General features: G+C 39.4%; 1 protein-coding gene across 1 annotated transcript in view; it reads left to right on the top strand.

Moving 5' to 3' along the window:
- The window catches only part of LOC134659203 (uncharacterized), an 89,408-nt gene extending 63,570 nt beyond the window's left edge, over positions 1-25,838 (top strand). Inside the window, exons 5-8 of the mRNA XM_063514836.1 lie at positions 6,788-6,923; positions 8,072-8,205; positions 19,946-20,150; positions 25,584-25,838. Of these exons, the coding sequence (XP_063370906.1) occupies positions 6,788-6,923; positions 8,072-8,205; positions 19,946-20,150; positions 25,584-25,669 (561 nt within the window). The 3' untranslated portion in view covers positions 25,670-25,838. The remainder of the gene's footprint in view (positions 1-6,787; positions 6,924-8,071; positions 8,206-19,945; positions 20,151-25,583) is intronic.
- Positions 25,839-26,958: the final 1,120 nt, after the last annotated feature.

Here is a 26,958-nt window from a genome sequence, read left to right as displayed (position 1 = left end):
ATATTATTTGCATCAAGGGTCCGCACATCAGTTATTATAAATTGCGCGAAACCTTGACTGATATAAATTGTTAGATTCGCCCAATAGCACTTATTTATAAGCGTCTGTTTAATTAGGACTTAAAAACTGGTGTTCTGTTTATCAAGTAAAATTCATAATAGTAGTTTATGTGACTGTACATAATGAAGGGCATTAAACACGAGTGTGTTTTGTGAACAAAGAAACGAACGAAGTGAGTTTCTTAAAAGGATCACACGAGTGTTTTAATGCCTAATTATGTACAGTTACATATACTACTTTATCTACCCACATATCATAAGCCTTTATGATGCATTCAGGAGCCGCATATTATGACCGGCATCGCGGTGTTCAGGGCCACTAACAACAATTATTAGTAAAATAAAACAGAAAACAAATGCGAAAATGAAGAAATTGATTTAGAACAATAATAATTATTTACCTACAGTTTGGATGGTGCAATTATTATAATTCACTTGCCCAGCTCGGAGAGAAGTATGTTCCTTTGTATTGTTTCCTTGACTTAGCTGGTAATAAGTCATTTATAACGTTAGTTGCTTTGTCACGGATATCAGGAGGCGTCGCCGAAATATCTATATCATCTTGATCGCTCATTTTATGGTTTAAATTCAACAAATTGAACAATTTTATGCAACAAAACAAATTTTAACCTGTAATGGCAGTATTGAAAAGTTTTCTGGCAGCTGTCATAGTTTTTTTTTTAATTCAGAGACAAACTAGAGTCGGCCCCAACTATCATATCGTTCGATATCTTACTTACGTGCGACATTTGTCAAATTTGTTTGAAAATTAACAATTCATTTCGAACTAAACGTCATCTCGACTGATATTAGAATAGAGGTCAAATCAAATTTCTTTGTTTTTCAAAGATGTTCGAAATTTGAATGCATAATATTATCGAAATCGATGTTATTATTTAGCAATAATAACATTGTTACAGATAAGAAATTGGTTCTAACAAAACAGTATATTTTTATGGTGGTCATAATGTGTGGTTCTTGGACGCATCATGGAGGGTTTATGATATTTGGGTAGATAAAATTAAATAAATACTAGAGTCAGACCAACAATAGTCTGCAGCGGATTTGATAGCCCACGCAGTGCAAGTGTTATTTTAAACATCAAACTTCTATGAAATTATGAAGTATAAATGACACTTGCACTGCGTGGGCTATCAAATCCGCTGCAGACTTTTTTTGGTCCGACTCTATCTACTTCTTGCCGTACAAAAAATGCTCGCAATTTGCGAACTTCGATTTTCCTGGTAGCGCCCCTGGTGGCAGTAAAACCACAGTAACGGAAACTGGTAATAGGAATTTGGCGGTAGGTGTCAGCCAATGGTGAACGGCTATGTCATCTGTCAAACAGGGTTGCCTCTCTCTAGACTTAAATATGGGTAGGAAGCTTAATTAGATATTTAACGTAGATAATTGACTTCTCGTTTAACGGTAAAATATATTAATAATTGAACTACCTCACTTTCACATAACTGGGTAGTACAGTAAACTGTAATTTTATATTAATAATTCAATAACCTCACTTTGACATCACAGGAAACTTCATTATAAATGAATATTAATTTTGTGTTACATATTTTAAACATTTGCACAATTAATATACTTATTCTTATTTCTTTTCAACAATATAGCGATACAGAAGTTTCCTAGTAAATCAAAGTCTAGTTTAATTGTATCCCAAATGTACGTATAACGACAAAACTTGAGTACCTACGCTTCGACGCTTCTAAATTGTAATACCGCAACACCCTGTAGGTGTTTGTTATCTTACCGTCCCTTTCCTGAAAATACAAACCTACTTTAATACAATTTCAAAACCAGCATCCTCGGGACCACCTCAAGAGCCTTTATTGGAATTATAAATTGTGCTTGTTAATTTAGTTACTTTTAAGTTTTGCTTTTAATTATGAATTCAATCTAGCTTGGATTGTTTATAAGTTTTCTAGACTTCATTGAAATGCCTTTGAAATGCAGAAAATTTAATTGCAGCGTTATTCTACTCTTTATTGTTTTACGGTCCATTTGATGTTTTGTATAGTTAGTCTTAGAAATGAAATACAAAAAACCGGCCAAGTGCGAGTCGGACTCGCGTTCTAAGGGTTCCGTCCATTAAATCCGACTCCCGCTTGACTGCACATTTGCACGGACCTATGTGCATTTTTTGTCAGACATATCCTAACTAAATATGTTAATTTTATCACAATTATAATAACTCTACTGGCGAAAGTGTTCCCAACATCTTTATTTATATGAATTTAAAAGTGGAAAAATTACTCTCTTGGGTGAGACTTGAACTCACGGCGTCTGGAGTTCAAGTGTCACCCAAGACAGTATTTTTTCCAATTTTTAATTTTTTCTGAGCATAATAGCATCGGTCGCAGACATTTCTGCTTCTTAAAAAAATAATTAAATTGTATATGTATATATATCAAGTTTAGAAGTAATTTATTAATGTTATCTACAACCAGAGCCCGTATCATGAGTCACTGACAGTGTCAAAACTGACATATTATACGCTATCGAGAACGTAATTTACTTTCTATAATACATCTCGTTCGCACTAATATGCGAGTACGAGCGAGATGCATAGAAAGTAAATTACGTTCTCGATGGCGTTTATGTCATTGCCAAACTGATGGTAGCCGTACAGAAGCATAACAACTTATCAGAAATCATCTAAACATACATAAAAATCCTAAAAGCTGCTTACCGCTCTTAAAATGCAGGTACGCCGTGCGACACAAAACATTTTTTAACAGGGTTATAAAATAATTTTTTTTTGATAAGTTTACTATTGTATATAGTAGGATAACTGGGCTATTCACAGGTATTTTTTTTCTAGAGCAAATGCCCATACTTTTAATTCTGTAGAGGAGTTTCGTAAAAAAAAGGGTAAAGATTTTTTATGAATTATGAATTTCTCGTATTTTTTGTATGGGTGAATGAAAATTTAGTCACATAAATGAATTCCTTATCCTCGAATTACACGAAAAAGACACCAAACTTGATATAGTTGCTAGATGTATGCAGATATAAAATTTAGAGTGAGGCGCGCCGGAGGCATTTCCCCCAAATTTTGAGTTACTCACAATGAGCTCTTTCATTTGAATTGTAACAAGATATAGTTTGAAAAACTTAATTTTTTAAGTTTCCCATTTACACCCCAAAAGTGGCTCCCATGTTTAAAATTCATTTGTTTGCGTTACATGGCCGTCTTTGAGTCACAAACTTGCATATGTGTACCAATTTTGGTCTAGTAGTTTCGGAGAAAACATTTAAAAAAGCGGCCAAGTGCGAGTCGGACTCGCCCATGAAGGGTTCCGTATTTAGGCGATTTATGACGTATTAAAAAAAAACTACTTGCTAGATCTCGTTCAAACCAATTTTCGGTGGAAGTTTACATGATAATGTACATCATATATTTTTTTTAGTTTTATCATTCTCTTATTTTAGAAGTTAGGGGGGGGGGGGGACACACATTTTACCACTTTGGAAGTGTCTCTCGCGCAAACTATTCAGTTTAGAAAAAAATGATATTAGGAACCTCAATTTCATTTTTGAAGACCTATCCATAGATACCCCACACGTATGGGTTTGATGAAAAAAAAAATTTTGAGTTTCAGTTCGAAGTATGGGGAACCCCAAAAATTAATTGTTTTTTTTCTATTTTTGTGTGAAAATCTTAATGCGGTTCACAGAATACATCTACTTACCAAGTTTCAACAGTATAGTTCTTATAGTTTCGGAGAAAAGTGGCTGTGACATACGGACGGACAGACAGACGGACAGACAGACGGACAGACAGACATGACGAATCTATAAGGGTTCCGTTTTTTGCCATTTGGCTACGGAACCCTAAAAACCCGTAGGGGTAGGGTCAAAGACTAAGTAATTAAGTACGACTCACGCTTGACTGCACATTTCTAGAACTATTTTGTGTATTTTTTTCAAAATTTTAGACCCAGTAGTTTCGGAAATAAGGGGGGGGGGGAATCGTCATTTTTTGCCTATTTTCTTGAATAACCGCTTAACTATTTATCTTAAAATAAAAATAAATACATTTGAGATTCTTACAATGAGCTCTTTCATTTGATATGTAACACGATATGGTTAGAAAAACTTTATTTTTTAATTTTCTCATTTACCCCCCAAAAATGGCCTCCAAATTTAAAATTCATTTATTTACGTTACACGTCCATCTTTGGGTCACAAACTTACATATGTGTACCAAATTTCAACTTAATTGGTCCAGTAGTTTCGGTAGAAAATAGGCTGTGACAGACGGACGGACAGACAGACAGATAGACAGACGAGTGATCCTATTAGGGTTCCGTTTTTTCCTTTTGAGGTACGGAACCCTAAAAATTAACATCAAAGTCAAATTTTAATTCAATAATTTATTTCTACGGGTTTAGTAGGCTACAATGACATTTTCACATTTCAAGTGCCATTATGAAACACCCCTTTACAATACAAATATATGTGTTTGTTTGAAAGAAGAGGCTTGTATTGAATCTGGAGCCTGTTCTGATTGAAATTGTATGTTCTAAAACTGTTTGATCATATATGAACATAGATTTGATGTGTCAACCAGGGATGTTGCGGATGCAGATTTTTTGACATCCGCGGATGCGGATGCGGATGCGGATATTTAAAGGCTCACATCCGCGGATGCGGATGCGGATATTTAAAGGCTCACATCCGCGGATGCGGATGCGGATGCGGATGTCAAGATTGGGTACTTAGAAAACGTCAAATATTACATTTTTAGTATTTTTTTATTAAAAAAACGAAACGTTTAGTATTTCAGCAAGAATATAGGTGCGTTATATTTAATAAACAGTAACTTCGCCGACTTTTCTGGATCTAGACGATTGCACGTTCCATGTGTACCTAGGAACCAGAAATTGAGTCCTCACGTGCAACGTGTTTTTTGTCAAAAGGTTCATAGCCAATATGTGCACGCAAATAAAAAAGACCTAGTTCACACGTGTAAATTTTGGCAATGCTTTAAGTTTATATGGGGTCGTGCATCATTAGTGGTGCATGCACGTATCATATGTACCCTAAAATGCTACACATATGATGCATGCACAGGGAACGTGATAGGTAATGAGATGACAAAATTACCTAGCACTTACGCCGCCGCTAAGACGTTCCTGTACCGACTTGTTCGACATCCGCATCCGCATAAGCTCCGCATCGATTTTATGCGGATGCGGATGCAGATGCGGATGTTGAAAATAATGCGGAAGTTCCGCGGTTGCGGATGCGGATGCGGATGTTCGCAACATCCCTGGTGTCAACATAGATGATGTGTGAACATAGATAGAAGTGTCAGCTGCCAAAAGTAACATATCTCACATTTCTGGTCCAGAAATATCGCTTTCGATAGCTGACGGACCTAATCCAGAACAGGTTCAGAACAAAAAATTCGCCGGACTCGTCTTTTGGCAGACAAATTTTAAAAATAAAACTTTACACGTGTAATTTTTTTACGTTTGACAACAAAAGAGGCGCTGAACCATTAATTTACCTAATTCCATTGGATATTAAATGTTAATCTCAGCTATAAAAGATTGAGAGCAAAGGGGAAGCTCATTGAGTTATTATTACAGAAACACTGCGAAATAAGAGTACGCCGCGATAAAGGGGTAAAATTTATGTACAGACGCCGGGACCGAGACAGGGAAAGATGGACTTGTTCTAAGGAAAAATGTGCCCTTGCTACAGCATCTGAAAATTGCCTGAATATGCCCGGAAATGCGGTAGAGATTTTTTGCGAGAATTATTAAATGTCTACCTTGATGCTGAGTTTGATAGAATATGCTTTTTCGTTGTTATTGTGAAGCGAGTGCTCGCTTATGTTATTTTTAATTTGGGTGCCGAATTTTAACTGCGTGAAGCAATAAGTATAAATAAGACTGTTGACATTTTGATATCATTCAACAAAGAGTATAAAAACTTAAAGCTATGATCACGTTTTATACAGACATTGAATAATATAAATAATACAATTTCTCGCATGTTCTGTTTCGGAGTTTTCGACAAGTGAAGGGACATTTTGATAGATAAAAAATATTTGAAACTCCATTTCAATTATTTTTCATATAATATGTATTAGATAAGATAATGATAAAGATACTTTATTTTTCAAGTGATATTACAATTCGCTTATGAACGCCAAATATAGCTACACCGGCTCTAACCCTACATCTCTGCCCGAGAAGATTTAAATACATCTAAAACTAAATTTAATCATAATTCTAAAAATAAAACTACTGCACTAATCAAAACTTAAAAATGCTTACGTGGAAACAATTTCCTCGTACGGTTTCTAATGCCCCGTGAAAAATAAAGGATGTTTCTCTAACCCCACCCGAAGTAACATAAGTAACACGAAATACTGAGTAATTTACCTGTCTATTTAATTATAATTTAAAAAAATCCTCCAGGACCACAAAGTTGAATTCCTAAAATGTTGAAATCCCAAAATGTTGGATTCTCAAAATGATATCAGACTAAATCAATAGGTAGGTAGGTTAGGTTCGTTAGGTAGCTTCAGATGCCCGAAGGGCAAACCGCCTACAAATAGGAGCCCCGCGAAGCGGGGCTCCGTCTAGTTAAGTTCAAGTCAAAGTCAACATTTTGGGATTTCAACATTTTAGGAATTCAACTTTGTGGTCCTGGAGGAAAAAAAAATATATGTCATTATATTATTTTGTTCCCAGCTATCTCGATCTAACCAGAGCCAAGTGGTTCTGACACGAGTGAGCTTCGGGCTATCGGGGAACTTCAGCTGCGAGGTGACTGCCGACGCGCCCTCATTTGCCACCTCCATCGTGTCCAATATTATGGAAGTCGTCGGTAAAATTATTTAATTTATTTAGCATAACAACATTCTCTTAAATTTATAATGTGTTAAATTCAGTTAAATTTATGTAAGTAACAATAATTATTGGTCTGATCTAGTGGTAGATTACGCAACTTAGACTTTTTGTAATTCAATATATTGGTATCTTCAGTTTTTTTTTACGGAAGTTCCGGGCATCTAAACGAATAAATTAACCTTGGCTCTCATGAAGAATATTATCTAGTTACTTACATATAGGTACATATTAATACCATAAACATAAACACTCATTAATTATTTATTAAAGACATTACAATTTGAAACATTACCGTAAATTACATTAAACATAAACTACCCACATACCTACACATATCGCCCATAACATTATTTTAACACCTTGGTGGACACTAGAAGCCTACAGGCGTCATCCCATTGTTCGTTCTATTGTGTCTGGCGTAGTGTCCAGCATATTGTTAGCAAAAGATCGTCAATCTAACTTTCCTATATAAATCTAAATAATGACACAGAATAAATAATAGTATTACCGTACAGACAGGAAGGACACTTTCTCCAAAACCGAAGTTTGACAGCGATTCAGAGACGAATCATGCTATCCCTTTCTAATGTATGGCACTATCCCTTTCGGCTATTTAGGGTTGTCAAAATTCAAGTCTTTATCTTATCTGTGGTCGTGCACGCAAAAGGACGTCAAGTGATGCCAACGCTAAATAATTGCTCAGAGCCACAGAACAATTAGTAGAATGGCGATGCGCGCAGGGTACGTGTCGCCGCCGGTTATGAGCAAACGCTCGCATGCTAGTACTCGCCCGCGCTGACCGAAAAACGTAAACATGCCTTTTGCGCCACAATAACGTTCAGATTAAGAAGCCAGACATCAAATCTGTCTAAAGGAGGCGTATCCATTCACCAGGCACACAAGTTTTTACTACCGTTGCGCGAGAAATGTGGAAATGTGGAGAGGAACGAGCGGCGACACCGGTTCCGATACTAACTGCGCGCGATAGCCGTTCTAACCTCTTTAATATGTTCTGTGCTCAGAGCAATGCTGAGTCGAATGGAGCCGAGTTTGCCCGAAAGGAGGAGTGTCTGGGGACTGATACTTTATTCCAATAATGTTTTAAGAAATAAATCTTCCAAACAGTTTGGCCAGCATCGCCGCCGACCATTCACACGAGCCAGCACTACTACATGCCGGGCGATGTGCTGCACGCCAACTGCTCGTCGGGGCCCAGCCGGCCGGCCTCCGAGCTTGCTTTTTTGCTCAACGACCAGCCCGTAAGTAGAAACAAATCTGATAAATAGTGGCATTTTTTCCTATTATAGTATCTATCAAATTGCAAGCGCAACGCAGCCGGCCGCCGGTAGGTACTCAAAACAAAAACGGCCGTTTTACTTTGGACGCATAGACGCGACATAAAGACTAGTTTGATGTATACAAAAGGTACTTAAATACAAAATACAGTACGTAGCGGTCCCCTTTTTTAAACACCTGTGATATGTTTAAATTTAAATAATCACGATTATTTAGCAGTGGCGCTAGTGTGCACGCTGATGGGCTCTTAAACAAGCTGACAGGAAGCTAAACATTGACATATATATCAGTTACGGGCAATAAGAATGGGGCATGAATGGAGCAAGTACTTACAGCGGTGTGACACCGCTACAACGCGATTGGTTGATGACTATTGATGAGTTCACATCACGCACGCGCGGCCGCGCGATTGGTCGCAACTAGTTGCGTTTGTCTGCACGATTGGCTCGAATTCGTGAGTGACACCGCTGAACTAGTATCATTTTTAGTGCATTTAAGGCCAGTCCTGAGATATATGTCAATGAAACTAAACATTTTGTCAGTAAAAACGTATTATACGTATTATACATGCAAATACCCTACATTTTTCCATTCTATGAATATTTATCGTGTACGTTACAACATCAAAGTGGTTTTGAGGTACTAATTTCTAAAGTTCTGACCATCATTCCTTAATTTACTTTAAAAAAACCTGAGTAAACTAAAGAGCACAAATGTGTTGCCAATATGACACATCTATTGCCATTTAAAACTTAGCCAACTTTAAAGTGTTTAATTATTCTTCCAAAGTCTACTTTAAAACAAAAAAAGGTTTTTTTTCATGAAATTTCCGTATTTTAGGCGCAGTCATTTATCTGAAAAAATATGTAAAGTGGTAACCCTACAATTGAGAGCAAAACGTTTCCACAATCTCCTTTCCTGGCGTTAATCGCGTAAAAGTAGACAAGGGAATTTAATTAAGAACGTTAAAATCTGGAAATGATGTTCTACTTAAGTAAGTCAACGTTTAGAGTCGAGGCTTTGATCAATTCAACACAATTGTCGACGAATTAATAAGATTTCAGTCACTGACATTATTTTTGTAAGTATTCATGTATGAATACCTATCTATATTAATATATTATGTGTTCCGTTCCACGTCTGAGATCTTCATTGAGAGCGTAACGTCTCCGGTGACCGATAGATGCCGCTAGCGTCTATGTAGTCGCTCCGCCGCCTCGCCGTGACGTAGTTCCGCTTCCCTTTCCTGCAAACAGACGCCCGCCCCCCGCCACTCGCCGCCGCTATGACATTGTTTCGTCGACCGTCCTGACCGATGGTCCGCAAATTTTTTTGCGAACATTTTTGCAGCATGGTGCTTTAAAAATTTCCGATCCAAAGTTTGTTCGATTAAATAGCGAGATATAGCCAGAGATCGCCACTACTAGTCTTTTGGCGGTCTCGGGATCGATCTTCCAACGGTGCTTTTCGATTCTACCCACTTTTTTCTTGCTAAATTATTTTTTACATGCCATGCTGCTAAAATCGTTACCGTTAACTCGCATTTTCGAGAGTGAAGTAGGAAGTGCGTCAACAAGTCGTTTCAAGTGTCGTTTGTTACAACGCGTGGTAACGTAAGTCGCTCCGCATCGGAGAGGAACGTGCGTCATCGTGCCTGCCGCGGGGAGCGGGGCCGGCCCGGCGCCCCGGCGCCTCGCGCGCGCGGTGGGGTGCCGGAGCCGCGCTGCAATAGGATAGGTTTGGATTGTCTCAAACCATCTGGTAAGGCAGTTTAATGATATTCTAGCTGTATTTGGCGTTCGGAAGCGCATTGTGAATGCCTACTTGGACGCTAAAGCCCCGGTTCTCGTCCGATTACCGCAGGTGTCGGCCGAGGTCGGTGCTCGTGCTCGGAGCCCGGGAGTATTACCTCGTGTTGTTAGTTTCCGACGCGACAGTTCGTGTCGTTCGCCGCGTCGGCGCCGTCGACTTTCTCTTGTCGTCCGAGGTGACTCCGAGACGCCGCGACGCTGTGGGCCGGCGCCCGAAGTGTCGCGGCGCAGGCGCTTCCGGTCCGCGGGACTCCGAGAGACGTCACACGCCCGCTCCTGTTGCTGCGGTCGCGGCGCGGGTGGATCGCGGACCTCTCGGTCCCGTCCTGGCGCCAAGGTGAAGGCGGACCGGACCACGGGGAGCACGCTACTGCATCTCGACTGCTCAAAGTGGAAGGAAGGTAAGTTACGTGGAAGCCACTCTGTGGAAACACTACGAGTACAGCGGCGGGGCCGTTCGCCGCGCCGGTTGCCGTCTATCAAGGCGCCGGCGCCACCCGAGCTGGCGGTGGCTGCCGCCACGATGGCGCTTCTCGCGTCACGCGCCGGCGCCTCCCGAGCTGTTGGTGGCTGCCGCCACGATGGCGCTTCTCGCGTCTCGCGCCGGCGCCTCTGCCCCCACGATGGCGCTTCTCGCGTCACGCGCCGGCGCCTCCCGAGCTGTCGGTGGCTGCCGCCACGATGGCGCCTCTCGCGTCACGCGCCGGCGCCTCCTGAGCTGGCGGTGGCTGCCGCCACGATGGCGCTTCTCGCGTCACGCGCCGGCGCCTCCCGAGCTGTTGGTGGCTGCCGCCACGATGGCGTCACGCGCCGGCGCCACCCGAGCTGGCGATGGCTGCCGCCACGATGGCGCTTCTCGCGTCACGCGCCGGCGCCTCCCAAGCTGTCGGTGGCTGCCGCCACGATGGCGCCTCTCGCGTCGCGCGCCGGCGCCACCCGAGCTGGCGGTGGCTGCCGCCACGATGGCGCCTCTCGCGTCACGCGCCGGTGCCTCCCAAGCTGTCGGTGGCTGCCGCCACGATGGCGCCTCTCGCGTCGCGCGCCGGCGCCACCCGAGCTGGCGGTGGCTGCCGCCACGATGGCGCTTCTCGCGTCACGCGCCGGCGCCTCCCAAGCTGTCGGTGGCTGCCGCCACGATGGCGCCTCTCGCGTCGCGCGCCGGTGCCACCCGAGCTGGCGGTGGCTGCCGCCACGATGGCGCCTCTCGCGTCACGCGCCGGCGCCACCCGAGCTGGCGATGGCTGCCGCCACGATGGCGCCTCTCGCGTCACGCGCCGGCGCCTCCCGAGCTGGCGATGGCTGCCGCCACGATGGCGCCTCTCGCGTCACGCGCCGGCGCCTCCCGAGCTGGCGGTGGCTGCCGCCACGATGGCGCCGCCCACCTCACGCACCGGCACCTTCCGAGCGGCGGCGGTTGCCATGATAGCGCCGGCAATTACGTCGATGCTGCAAGTACGACGCTGTCGTCCTTTGCAATGGCACCCATGTTCTGTTCGTAAGAAAACTTACCTGTTGCCGTTCCCAATGATATCGCCAGCGGCCGTGTCGATGCAACCCGCCAAGCCGACGCCGGCCGGGCGCCACGCCGCTGCCGTCCGGCGCCACGCACGTGTACCACGGTACCAGTTTTCCCTGTCCACATGGCCCCATTGAGGTACGCAGGCGCTTATAGCTATGGTGCAACAGCACGAGCAGACCGCTAAACTCTTGCTTTCGGTTAAGGATTCCTCCGACAAGGTCCCGTGTGCTCCGCTCAAAACCGAGGTTGAAGGCATTGAAAAGGTTTGCAGTGTTCACATAATTATCTCTCTGCTTGCCCGCGCTCTCCAGCTTAAGTTCCGTCTTACAAAGACGAACTCGTTCGCCAAGCCCCTAATAAACAAAATGGGACAAATAAACCCGCTGCGCCTGAACGAGCTTGTGTTTCCGGTACCAAGAGAAAGGGGCCAGGAGGACTCCAGCAGTTTCCATCTGTCTGTCTTCGACTTTATCGAAACAGTTTTGTTAAGCAAAGCGCCAAAATCGATTTTAGACTTGATTTCATCAGTGCGATTTCCTTAAAAGCATGCTACCATGCTCCTATACAAGTTTGACTGAAGGTTTTTGGTTTTCTCAACATACAGACCTGCCTTGCTGCCGAGTTTCTCACAGAAACTATACTCGATGCCTCCTGTTCAGTCTCAAATTCGCAAACGTTAGTTTATTGAGATTGCACCGTCGTAGTCCTCACCTTATACCTGTAGTCCGTTAATAATGGTAGACAATGTACGAAGTGAGGCCCTTCAAGTGGAGAGTAATCGTTAACGGGCCGCACCTGCAGCGCTGACGACAGGAGTGTACTACAAACATACAACCGTTACTACGGTTGTCGAAAAAACTGCTGATGCCAGCAGATCGTCTATAGTTCGCGCTGGTTCCTTGCTACTTACCAGGTCGGTATAACCCCCAAAGGCGACGGTTTATCAAAAAGTCACTGCGTCCCATCGAGTGGCAACTGCGCCCAGAAGCCGCCGAGACTATCTTCGCCTGATAGGCACCACACCTTGTTGGTCGGCCTCTCCGCTTTCGAGAGCCCTCGCACTGTACCACGGTATGTCTTAATCGACTCTTTGAAGTGCTACCACGACGCGTTTGGCAGCTGCCGGTGATACGACTTGGCATGGATATCTCCACCTCCCAGGCTAGTCTGTTTACTGTGACGGCGTGATGAGGAGAGCTTTCTCGCAGCTGTGGTAAGCTTGCAATTTACTGGCGGTCCTAGTGAACACAACGTCAGACCACCATCCCTTACAAGTCAACGACCTTAAGAATCGAGGCGTAGCTCCTGTCAGATAGGACGCTCCAACACCGAGCCGGCGATAACCGGGTATTTCCGGTTCCGGTACTGGTTGTCTAGAAAACCAGTACCGAGGAGCACTCCCTAGATCGTCCCCTTGTCGAGGTCGCTGTACGCCCACAATGTAGAAAGGATCTTCATGGTGCATCAAAAATGAGATCGACTGCCAGGTACCTCTAATACCCAGTGAAGTAGCAAGCTATCTCAGACATCTATTTCTATTCTCCATGTTAGCTCTCAGAATGATACTTGTTCAGAAGCCTGTAACAAGTGCTGTATGTGAACCACTATCGGACACTATGCCTTCTTCCATCGTCATTAATAGCGAGACCCGCGCCTCCCAAACCACCAGCTTGGGACGCGAGAAATCTTATTCAAATTACTTGCCCTAACTTGAATAATCCTACAACGTACCTATATAGAAGAGCTGCCGCACCTTTACTGTTAGCATCAGGCCGCAGGGTCAATGACCTTACCCTACTACACTGTAGCCCAGGCAATTACACAGATAACTTTGACGCTATTATTTTGTGTCCGAAATTCGTTTCTAAACCAGATAACGTGTCTCACCGACTGGACTCTCTTAGAAGCTTCGGAATAAAGTATAGACCCAGTAGGTAGTCTGGGTACGTCAACTTGTGAGAATTACACAAAATGTTAGGGGACACTGCGCTTATTTCCTTCAGACACAGTAGTCTCATCCAATCCGGCCTCGCCTACGATTGCTTTCGATCCATGATGTACTTAATCACTAAATTAGCTGGAAAACTATCCAATTACTTAGCGATATTTTGGCTTAAGTTAATTGGGAACATGACTCTTTCTTTAGACGATACTATCGCCGAGATTCTGCGGATCGGATGCGATTTCGAATGAGAAATCTCTCAAACCAGTTTAACGTCAGATTCGAACCTGGGATTACAGTTTAAATTCTCAATTTCCTGTAATGCATCATTATAACGAGTTATTGTGATTTCATGGGTTGCAATAAGGCGTATATATATATTTATTCTTTCTCTGAGTTATATGACAGTAGGTGTAGCCCTAACGCTTGCGCGCCCGCTGACTCGCCACCAGGAGATAATAAACAGGTCTCAATGAAGATCTCAGACGTGGAACGGAACACATAATATAAAAATTTTACCTTCCAATAAAATTATTATTATGTTTCCTTCCACGTCTGAGATCTGAGTAATGCCTTCCTGGCAGGCTACTAGGCTACTTTTATACCGACGGCACTTCTCCTCAACAATGACATAGCGGCGGCGAGTGGCGGGGGGCGGGCGTCTGTTTGCAGGAAAGGGAAGCGGAACTACGTCACGGCGAGGCGGCGGAGCGACTACATAGACGCTAGCGGCATCTATCGGTCACCGGAGACGTTACGCTCTCAATGAAGATCTCAGACGTGGAAGGAAACATAATAATAATTTTATTGGAAGGTAAAATTTTTATATTATTCACTAATAATTTTCTAATCTGACCTCCTACATCAGGCGAACTAGTTTGAAATTAATTAATATGAACTGCAATATTGGTTGTAAATAAAATAAGTGGCATTTCAAACTGTTTTGAGAAGTCGGTTTTTTTATATTAAAGCTTTTTTTTCACGCTCATCACTCGTCGTGAAGCTCATGATTGTTTGATAATTATGCTTATTGTAGTTAATTACAATATAAAATAAATATTTTCGATCGACAACAACAATGATACGTTTTTTATCATTACATTAACCTGCAACCACAACACAAGACATCACATTGTCAGTTTACGTTTACGTCATTTTTTTTTTCACGTAATGTAGAGTAACATGTAATACAATTAGTTTCAATGCTTTATGCATCGCTGTGCGGTTTCCCGTTCCTGCTGCCGGGTAAACATTATTAATAAAGTGGCCCAAGTTCTAGGGCCGGAACAGCCGCTGCTAATGGAGGAAATAAATTATTTCGTCGACTGTCCGCGTCTGAAAAGTGAGGCCTATTATAAAGTTGTGGATGAAATGAATTCTGAAGTAAAGATCAAAGCTTTCATGCATTTAGCTTTAACCTTTTCGACGCCGTGTCAAACACAAAAGCTGTCACGCTGACGCCACGTCACCGTAGTGTCAAAACTGAAATTGAACTTTATCTTTATGTATATGCACGTAGGTCTATATGTTGCTCTGTGATATGTGACCGATTAATCGGTCTTTGGCTTTGAACCTACGGTGCGGATATATCGGTAATTGGCGTCCAAAAGGTTAACCAATATTGATTGTATAAGATGTGTAAAGTCTAAGTAGGTAAAAATGATGCCCGGATTTCACAGCTGAAAATGATGGCGCTATACGGCGCTATATGTTTTGTGGTAACTTAATCGTAAACTTTTGACTCTTAAACTTACAGAATAATGAATGGAACCGTACTGCGCCATCTACATTAGCTGTCAATTTCGAAGTACTCATTTGATTAACATTTCACAGTTGTCACACCAATGAATCTGTGGTTTTTACATGACCAAGTGCGTAACAACAATCAAAACATTTTCATCATTTTCATACCACTTGCAATCCGCGCTCTTACCCGAATTTATTGGTACTTAATTACTTGTGTGAAATTTAATTTGTGTTTACTAATTGCTTTTCGGTAAAGGAAATTATTGCGAGAATCTGCAGAAATTAGGCGACACTAAAAGGTACCTAATTTGAATATTTAAAAAATATAAATAAAATGAAATCCTCTATTACTCCGAAAGACCTTACAATGAATGTACCGTCATTCATATTAGCGTCATAAACCACATTACGACGTGGCGACATGAATGAACGTGGTTAAATTCCACCGCGTCACCATTCCGCGGTTAGAGTTATTATTTATAGCAAAAGCTTTCAGAAATACAGTCAGTGGGTAAATCTACTTTTTAGTAAAACTCGTTGCCTTGGTTACGGTTAGTAGTCCCAGGAAAAACAACTTTTAAAATCTTGATTAACTACACTATTTGATAAGTACTCAATCACAATTATGCGTTAGAATTGGATTGAGAGATAAATCAAACAAAACTACTAAGCACGTTAACCCTTTGCCTACGGGTGTCAACCAGAGTTGCCAGTAAGGCGACACCGCTGCAGTACGGGTGTCAACTATATTTGATCGAAGTAATGGTCGTGTTAAACATTTTTTTAAATCAAAACGAGACCTTGTGGCTTGGTAATAGCGGTCACATTATGCACTGCGATTAGTATAGATAAAAAAAAATCATAATATTTCGGTAGATGGCTCTGACATAAACATAATTTTAAAATTACCGCTTTTTTGCTGGCAACTGGGGTTGACACCCGTACTGCAGAGGTACTAAAAATTGAACTCAATATGGCGGACAATAGTGTTGTTTTAAATTTCATCGCCTTGTTGTCGATATGAGAGTACGGCGTGGCAGTGTTTGGAGTGTTATCTTTAGTGTTTTTTTACCGTTTTAGGTTTAAATATTGGAATATGTTATGAAATCATTATTAGGTACTATTGTACCTACCTAATAATAATTTCACCAAAATCATAAGTTTTACATTTACTAGGTTATCGATATATCGACAAATGTCGATAGACGCACATCACTATTTTCCATAAGTGGCACATTTTTTTTATGCAACGTTTTAAGTGATTGATATTTATGCATTATTTTCATAATTATCGTTATTTGAGTATTTATTTGTGTTAAGTATACTATAAACTAATGTTCTTAAACTTAAACTTGTGAAATCCGCGAGTAGTAACTTAAAAATCTTCAATTTCTTAGTGCTTGATAGCAGAAAAAATAGTGAATATTATTACTCCAAGTGATTATTCATTGATTAAACACATTATACTTATTGTGTGTGTGAAGTTTCAAGTGTGTATAATACTTCAAAACTTACAAGTATGTGAAATTATACCTAATCGCTGACTCTCGCTAAAACATGCCCGTATTGGGCGGTGACGGAGTGATTCAAAGGCCCGTAGGTAAAGGGTTAAAAATACGTGATGTAATGTACAATTCTTCTGACAAATTGTGCCACTATTAGTTACCTACCTGTCCCTCGGAAAACGGAACAGAATAACGACACAATATGTATTATTATTATTGGGGTTCTGTGGGCCTTTGAGTGTCGCTTCGACCAAGCTATGATCTATTGTGACAGCCCTTTAAAGTTCACTACTGATGCCCGTTGAATCCAGGAAGCTCCAGATTATTTGGGCCGTAATGCTCTGTACCTCATAGGGTTCCAGTATGTGTCGCCCTAGGTAGGTACTTCTTTTGGACATTAGTGGTCCGCAGGAACAGAGAATGTGCATAGCAGTCTCCTCTGACTCCTGACAGAACCTGCATGTCGCATCTTGTTTTTTCCCTATTCGGAACATGTGTTTGTTCAACTTGCAGTGTCCAGTCAAAATTCTAGTCACCGCGCAATATGTATCCACCCGAGTAAAACTATTAGCTAAAAGTCCCACCAACTATACATACTTAATGCTCTTCGACAAATACTATGAGTAAATTGGCAGATCAACTTACTTTTCAATAAGTTTTTCTCAATAATTTCATTTTCGATTCAAGCTTTTAACTGTACCTACTTATCTTTACAGTGACATCAATAGTTCAATAGTGGCGATAGTTCACTGAAACGAATAGTTTTTAAAATTTCGTTTTTTATAAGTAACTAATACGGCTCAGCTACCCAAAGAGGGTCTTGGCCTCAGAGACGAGAGCACACCACTTTTCCCGATCCTGCGCCGTTTCCTGCCAATTATCGGCTTGAAGCTGACGCAGATCCGCTTCCACACTGTCTCTCCAGTGGTATCTGGACCGACCTACCAGGCGGCCACCACTTTTTTTATAAACTTGTAAATTATTCGTAGAAGGTACAAAGGTAGGCACTCACAAACAAATATTTATACTTAGTGTTAAGTCTAAGGCAGCAACCTTTAGTGCAAAGTAAACACTAAACTTTGTGTAGGTACCTACTTAAAACATAATCTTGTAAACGAGCAAGAATTTCCTTTTGCACCACAATAGGGGTATTAGTGCACTGTTCCTGCAATGTTCCTGATATGGAGTGCTAAGCTTGGAAAATCTGCTTACTTTTTGTTCTCTTGAACAGTGTTTTAACACGTTAGTTGCGCGTAAGTTTAGTACCTACTTTTTGTTGTTACAATGAACTTCTTTGTCAGTTTCTGCTCTTTTTTCTATAAGCAATTTTTTTTTCGACCGAAGTTATACATCAACACAATATACTAAATTATAAAAACCATTTTCAACTAGGTACATATTCTCTACTATTAGCGATTTTTCCAGGCTTCCTGTTATTATACGAAGTTAAAAATACACCCTTACGAGCAATGAAAATGGATGTCTAGTGTGTTTTTAGGTACTCAGGTACAGTCGACGTCAAAGATATATTTACAATTGAAAGTTACAAAAAAATCTTTACATTAAAATAAGTTGCCATGTAATGTGACAAGTACTTGTTTACGTGATATATTACAGTTTTATATTTTCACACAATGTGCCCAAAATATGTTTACACTATTTAATCCGTGTAGTTTGCCCCTTTTTATGACGTATGTTTGTTTACATGACAAGTTACAGAATAATATTTACTCTTAATGTACCAAATTAAATTGCATGTAAAGATCTAATGTAATATTTACAATCAACCATACATAAACAGTTTTATACACCTCCTGCTAAATAAATATCTTTACAAACATTTGAAAGCTGCATTCTAATTTCAAATAATGACAATCATCGAAAAGAGTACCATACTGTCAAATGGTCTGTTTGTCTCGTTCGTTTAGATGACGTCAATGCTATGTCGAGTATGTAATTTCGATGTTTACATTTAAACCATTTTCAGTATTTTTGATTTTCAGGGTTTCGTACCCAAAGGTTAAAACCGACCCAATTACTAAACCTCTACTGTCCGTTCGTCTGTCTGTCTGTCACCAGACTGCATCTATCTCACAAATAGTTAAAACTTTCAGACGATGTATTTCTGTGCCGTTAAGTTTAATAACAAATATGTACTAAAATCAGAATAAAATAAATATTTAAGTGGAGCTCCCATACAACAAACGTGATTTTTTGCCAATTGTACAGAACCCTTAATGGACGAATCCGACTCGCCCTTGGCCGGTTATTTTGTAAATGCATAGATACTGAAGAATTATAAGTTAACCCTTTTCGGCGCCATGTCAAACGCAAAAGCTAATATGAATATTCTTAATATGAATTAATAAAAATAAGTAAGAAGGTAAAGAAAATTATAGCAAGGAGGTTTCATAAATAAAAAGTAGGCCAGAATGAAATAGGTGAATTATAAAGAAATTAGTAAATAAACAGGTGAATTGTGTAAATATGTTTTTGTAGCAGAATGCGTAAAAGTTGTTATGCATCATGAAACGTAAAAACAGAAATGTTGCTCTTGACGTGTATCACGTTTGACACATTAGTAGTAAATATTATTCTGTAACTTGTCATGTAAATGAACATACGTCAGAAAAAGGGCCAAACTACAATGGATTAAATAGTGTAAACATATTTTGGGCACATTGTGTGAAAATATAAAACTGTAATATATCACGTAAACAAGTACTTGTCACATTACATGGCAACTTATTTTAATGTAAAGATTTTTTTGTAACTTTCAATTGTAAATATATCTTTGACGTCGACTGTACTTAGGTACCTACAAGTTAAATAGCACTTGTGCTGTAAATAGTTTTTACCTACAGTTGGATCACAGCACACACCAAATCTAGCAATTTTTTTTCTTATATATTCCAAGTATTCAAATATAAAGAAGCGGTATTAAATGTTTCCATTCAAACTCAATCTTTTGTGGTCTCCATTGTAAAAAAACCAATCAAATCAAATATCATTTATTGTCAGGCAACTAAGGCCCATAGATACATACCTTACAAACTAACATACATATAATAAAAAAAAATTACAAGCTAAAAATTATTTCGGCGACACGGAGGTTTTCTGTTGATCACTTGCTTGTTGATCTGTGGTAGAGCGTTCTTAACATTTCTTTAAACTTACCAGGTAACACCGGGCTCGTACCAGGTGCAGCCAGCTCCCGAGGGCTTGTTCCGAGCGGAGCTCCACGTCCAGATCCAGCTGTGGCCTGCCCACTACGAGAGAGGGGCGCCCATTCTCAGATGCGAGGCCAAGGCGGGAGGAGACCTTTACAGGGACGATTCAACAATTGCTCTTTATTCTGCCAACGGAGATCCGAAAATAGAACGTGGTAAGCTCACTATTAGTTTAAAAACAATAATGAGAATGTCACAATATAATATACTATAATTTATTTTATGCGACTCTTAATAGAGACAAGTATTAATTTTAATTTTTAATAAGCAGAAACGTCTGCGAACGATGCTATTAAACTTAGAATAAATTTAAATTTAAAAGTGGAAAAATTACTGTCTTGGGTGAGACCTGAACTCACGGCTTCGAGAGTTAAATTTAGAGACAAGTATGTTTCGATTAAGTACTAAACGTAGCAAATTTCACTAAGTCAAACTATTTAATAAAATAATTAATCTGCGTCTAAGTTAGTTTTTAAAATATCTGATAATTAAATCAGATGTTGTTTTAGTAGGAATCTCAGATACCTACCTATTCTAATACCATTAGCACTAAAGATAAAATAGCAAGTTGCATCTGCATTAAATTATTCGTTTGCCTTCACGCAAAATCGATTTTTATCAAAAGCGCTACTAATAAGATCATTGGTCTAAAAGGGGCATTGAGAGCCCAATGAGTTACTGCTTCCCGCCTCGTTTCTGAGACAATTTCCTCCAAGGGCAACACAGTAGGGCGTTGTCTGGAGATAATAAATTTATCTTCGACGCAAGGCAACCCTGCCCGTACACTGAACCCTAACAGTAAATTATTTTGAGGTTCATAAATCTCAAAGGTTATGATTTGTGAGCGGTTAAAGCGACGTGTTAATATTAAAAGGCTTTCCAAACGTTGTTTTAATATACGAACTAATTCTATTTCTGTTAACTTTAACACAAAGGAGGAATTATTGTTATATTTATTTTCTTTTGTAATATCTCAAGCTTGGCTTGCCTTATAGTTAGGGAGGCGAGGTAGCTAAATGGCGTAATTCAACGGCGCCGTCGAGACCTATCAAAATCGAAAGATAAAATAATTTCGAAAAGAAAAGCTCGTATGGCAAAAACCATTTTAGCGGTGGGTTTGGCGTGTACGGTTTTTCAAAAATGTTAAAAAAAACAGTTACTTGGGCATTCTCGAGCGCGTCAGATATTCATACTACGTATGCCCCGAGTGCCTCTGATAACAACGGTATACTGATGTGCCGGTTTCCGTGGTGGGGGTAGGCATATAAAGCAGGGATGTTGCGAACATCCGCATCCGCATCCGCAACCGCGGAACTTCCGCATTCTTTTCAACATCCGCATCTGCATCCGCATCCGCATAAAATCGATGCGGAGCTTATGCGGATGCGGATGTCGAACAAATCGCTACAGGAACGTCTTAGCGGCGGCGTAAGTGCTAGGTAATTTCGTCATTACCTATAACGAAATCGTCTAGATCCAGAAAAGTCGGCGAAGTTACTGTTTATTAAATATAACGCACCTATATTCTTGCTCAAATACTAAACTTTTCGTTTTTTTTTAATACAAAAATACTAAAAATGTAATATTTGACGTTTTCTAAGTACCTAATCTTGACATCCGCATCCGCATCCGCATCCGCGGATGTGAGCCATTAAATATCCGCATCCGCATCCGCATCCGCGGATGTCAAAAAATCTGCATTCGCAACATCCCTGATATAAAGTAGTCAAAAATGCAAAAAAAAAAATTTACTCGAGCGCGTCAGATTTTCGGAAGGGGTGTTAAGTAGGCCCCAAGGAAGCTTCTTTTAAAAAAACTGACGATTTCGGCGTGACGATAAGTTACGATGAATTTTTGAAAATGCAAAAAAAAAAAGTTTTTTTGAAATACTCGAGCGCGTCAGATTTTCATAGGGGAGGTTTATCTCGGTATCCTGAAAGCATATTTTTTTAATCTGACAAAAATGTTGGTGGGTTCTCTTAATCTGACCGAAAAAGGTTTTTGGTTCAAAAAATTCCGTGGCCGCGCTTTTTATTTGGACAAAAATGTAAAGAGACCTTTTTTGTGTAAAATAAAATTACCTTTTTTGTTTATTTAAACTTTTTTTTTGTAAAATGTATCGTTCGCGACTTATATGCCGCAACGCGTTCTTAGGAAGACGAAATGGCTCCTCCACACTTCCGGTCATGCGGAAACCGGCAGATTTTGTATTTTTAGTAAGTTTTAGATTATATTCTTCAAAATAAAATAAAAAAAAATCGCGCTTTAGAATGCCGGATTAACGTTTTTTTTTACAAGTTCGCGACCCTATAACTCGGCGGCGTCAAGGACTTATCGTCAGATTAGTTAAATTTAGTCTTTAAACACTAAAATCAACCCCCAATATCTTAATCTGACGCGCTCGAGTATTTCAGACTATCCATTTTTTTTTACTAATCTGATCGTCTATCCTAGGCGCGCGTCACTACATATAGAGCTAAATACTTTACAAGGTTGTTCTATTAGGTCTAAGGTATCTCTCATATCTTAAACTGCCACGCTCGAGTATTGCCGAAAATTCCCCTATTCGCCTCCCTAACTATTAGAACATCAGCGCACGGGAAATCCGAGCACTTCAAGCAGCGAAGCCATTATTTAATTAACCAATACTTGATGGTGAAAAAAGTGGTTTGTTCCTGGTTCGTCGTATTCCTGTTTCGTCGGATTCCTGATTCGTCGAAATGTGCTAAAAATGCTAGAAAAAGTACGATCACTGGTGATTACATTAAATCTTCATATTTAGGTAGTAAATACTGGTTTACTGCACGACATATTCGACGCGACGAATCAGGAATCCGACGAAACAGGAATACGACGAACCAGGAACAAACCAAAAAAATATACAATATGTGAATAGTCTATTAAAACGAAAGACACACGCAATGTACACTGTACAGTTACCATAAAATAAATTGTGACGGAAAATTATTTATATCGAAACATAATTTATTACTTTGATAAAAAAAGATGTGTTCCGATAAATTTGACCACTTTGGCCGTCTCTATCTATTTGATATCAGTACCTATCAATATTGTCAGCTATATCATATATGTATCTATGTAGGTACCTACCTACTTTATTTTTATTCAAAGAGTCGTACCAGGCGACGTCACAACAGCGTGTTTAGCCAGTGGCGGCGCATCAATAAAAACCGATTCCCACCGGCTTGCACGTTTTTGGACGTTTGAGCAGAGTTGCAAAGGAAATATGTAAGCCAAATTATATGGATATGTTTGACGCGCCGCCACTACTGGTGTTTACTATGTAGGTCAATTAAAAATATAACTAATCAAATCTTTCATGAAAGTGTCATAGGACTAAAACTTGTGTTTGTTTCGTTTCTTTTGTGGTTATATAAAAAATACGCGCTATATGCAAGACAATATTGAAACATTATGTAAAATGGCATATCTATGCCGTTTTCTTAATTTATTACTTTCCTAGAAAAAGTCGTTTCAAAGGAGCAAAAAATGTAAATTTAAATTATACAGAACTAGGTAGACTTATTTACCATTTAAGCAAAACCTTGTCGCAACAAAAGAAAATCCCGTGATTTGTAAATATACATGCTATTTTATGTCATGTTAACGAGATACATTTAAAACAAGCCCATTCACAATTTGACAGTTTCAGGGACTTCCAGGGCACGTGACGTCAATTTGCGCTTAAATTCAGCAAATCTATATTATGCCCTCTAAGATGCGTTTTGTGCGTATATTTGGTAATGTACGTACGTAGGTATACTTACGTATACGTACGAGGTTAGCCTCGTAAATGATAAAAGTTTAGTAACAGCAATCATTGACAATTGAATATTATATTAGTCATTAAATTAACGTGACAATACAATTATTAAGTAGTTCTGTGAAAAGTTTTGATACGCTTCGCTTTTTTATAAATGGGTACCTACATTCCATGGTTTGTTCCTGGTTCGTCGTATTCCTGTTTCGTCGTATTCCTGTTTCATCGGATTCCTGATTCGTCGTATTATTGTTTCGTCGGAATTATATACATATAATTAAATATGTCGTGCAGTAAACCAGTATTTATTACCTAAATATGAAGATTTAATGTAATCACCAGTGATCGTACTTTTTCTAACATTTTTAGCACATTTCGACGAATCAGGAATCCGACGAAACAGGTTTACGACGAACCAGGAACAAACCCATTCCATCACATTTTATTATAGATACGTTTGAAAGAGAATATGTATTAGCAAAAAAGTAACAAAGGAACCTTTGGGACCCAAGAAATAAAGTATATAGGATATATATACTCGTACATATATATTTAGAGGATCACGCTACGAAAGAACACAATTCTATAATGATAATTCAATTGTAATACCGAAAGCCCTAATATAATATAATATATCTATCATCAATTATTTAGTCATAACAGTAACAAATCTGTTATAACTTCTTTCTAACATTCTTCCTAGATGATACTGGATAGAATAGCAATGAATGCGCTTTGCGATATAAAATTCTGTAATCTCAAATTTATATTCAAGAGTAAAAACTCTTGAATCAATTAGTAACTTCACATCAAACACCAAAGGTTTAAGTAAATTATTTGCTGTCGTAAAAGTCTTATTAAATATTTTAATTGAATAGGTTAATAATATTATTTTCTCGGAAGATTCCGTAAAACTTGTTCTGCTCTCTGTGCGTTCAGCTCAAAGCTGGCGAAATTAAATTACTAAAGGCTTTCAGCGGCGAAACGACGCAAAGTTGCCACATGAAATAACATTTTGTAGTGAAATGTTAAAAATATTCTTAAAAATGGTGCTTGTGTTTTAATTTAATCTAGCTTGAAAATTAATTATCACGTAGTGGAAATTATTTTTTATACCGTTGCTCAAAATGTGGTGATTTGCGTGGCCGTTTAGCGTTCGCAAAATTATTTTTTGCGAACTACTTAGTGCTTTTTAATATTCCATTTTGTAAATAGTTATTTATGATACAAGTGCGAAAAGTACGGAGTTCACAACGAGTGGTGATGAATTAAAACGCGACCGAAAGGAAATCGACACGAGTTGCGAATTATCTATTCACACGTGTTTTGAACAACTTTTTACAGTAGGTTCATAAATAATATGGCCCTTTAAATTTTTGACATAAGCACGGAAAGTGCTTATTCCCGCACTAGTTCGGCAAAGTAGTACCGTATTTTAGTATTTCACACTATATGAAGTCATACTAAAAACATTGTACAGCCAATAAGCGCAAAATGGTGATAACTAATATAACTACAATACAATATACCTACACATAACAAACGATACATATTAACGAGTACAAAGTCGATATTTACATTATACGTCATGTTGTAATATAGATAGGTACAAATAAAGAATTTTACTTTTTTACGGATGTTTCAATAAGTTTAAAAAATATTCGAGAGTTTATGCACAATTATGGTATAATGACAATATTTTATTCATATATTAATAGGCACGCTGTTGGACAACCCGGTTACAAGAATACAGTATTTACATTGTTCACATATTTGTGTTAACTGTAGTGTATATTTTTTGTTTCAGTTACATCACCAGGGTCCGCTACTACATTGCAAGGGTGTCAAATTCTTCTGCTTATGCATACAATTATTTGGGCAAATAACACTTAGATTAGATAATAAGAATGGAAACTATACAAATAAATAATTATACTAGATGTACTAATTCTTTCATGGACGATTGTGAATTTAGTTGAAAAACTTAAACGAGCTGACAATTATACCAAAGAATGTAAAGACTAAGAGATATTGTTGATTTAATATAAATTATATATGTGAATCTAAGTTTCATTTACTTTGATCCCCTCGCATCTCAATAAATACAATCTTATATATTCAATTAAAAGAGCAAATTAAGGCCGGCCTCAGAATTTAGCTGTGAGAATTGTAAAAAAGCTGCAGTTTCTAATAACTATTCGTACTTACCATTTTAAATGTTTTTGATTTCACATCGTACGCTAAGCTAGAGCAGAGGAAACGGGAACCCTCCCGTGCGTCATGCCTAAGTGGGGCTGATGAGGACTTGAATGGATATGCCCGAACGTAATTACTGATCATCCGTCATAGAAAATGAAGTGTCGGACGCCTCAGCCCCGACCCGGACCGTTCTAGCGTAAGTTATCTGGGGGCACGGTAGTGCCCCCGCCAAGTCGAGCAAAACAAAGAGGCACGCCGTACCATCCTTTTCTCGAAGCGATTCAGGCCATTTTCGACGTCCTGTAATTTTGTGCTGGCTGAAGCTAGAACCTTGAATTTTCAGTAATATATAGGGCTTAACATGCGTAAGATATATTCTCAAAAACATTCAAATTGAACTTGTAGTTTAAGAATTATTGTACGTCAAAGTTCCTTATTTTCGACACTGACACACTCACTCACTCACTCACCTACGATCATCACAATTCTAAGGTACTTCTAGTATACCCACAACCTTCAAATTTTAAACATAAGTAGTTTTCAGCTTATCCAGCCATAGAAAACCTAAAAATATTGCAATATCAGTCACGTTTTAAAGATCTAAGAACTGCATAAGTAAGTTTGTAATCCCATATAAATATATGCTATTACAAAGTTACTGTTGCAGTTCCTACAAATTGTAGGTAAAGTAAAGGTACACTACGATGTACGATGTGAGTATGAATGAAGATGTGTTTAGTTATGATATGTGTATACATAGTATGGGTATGAGTCATTATACGTATTACAAATTAAATATATATATTTGATACAGTTTTAACACCCCCTGGCACTGATTAAAATAACCGACTTGGTTTCACATTACATCTCAAAACTTTTTTGTATTAGTAGAAGCGTTGCGAGACTTGCACCTTTTTACATGTAATGTTTTTGATGGGACCTTTATTCACGAGCGCCCGCAACTGAACGCACAGGGAGTGACC

Source organism: Cydia amplana, chromosome 2, assembly GCF_948474715.1.
Source record: "Cydia amplana chromosome 2, ilCydAmpl1.1, whole genome shotgun sequence".
NCBI lineage: Eukaryota > Metazoa > Arthropoda > Insecta > Lepidoptera > Tortricidae > Cydia > Cydia amplana.
Note: the sequence above shows the minus strand (reverse complement) of the source record. Positions and strands in the feature narration are given on the sequence as shown.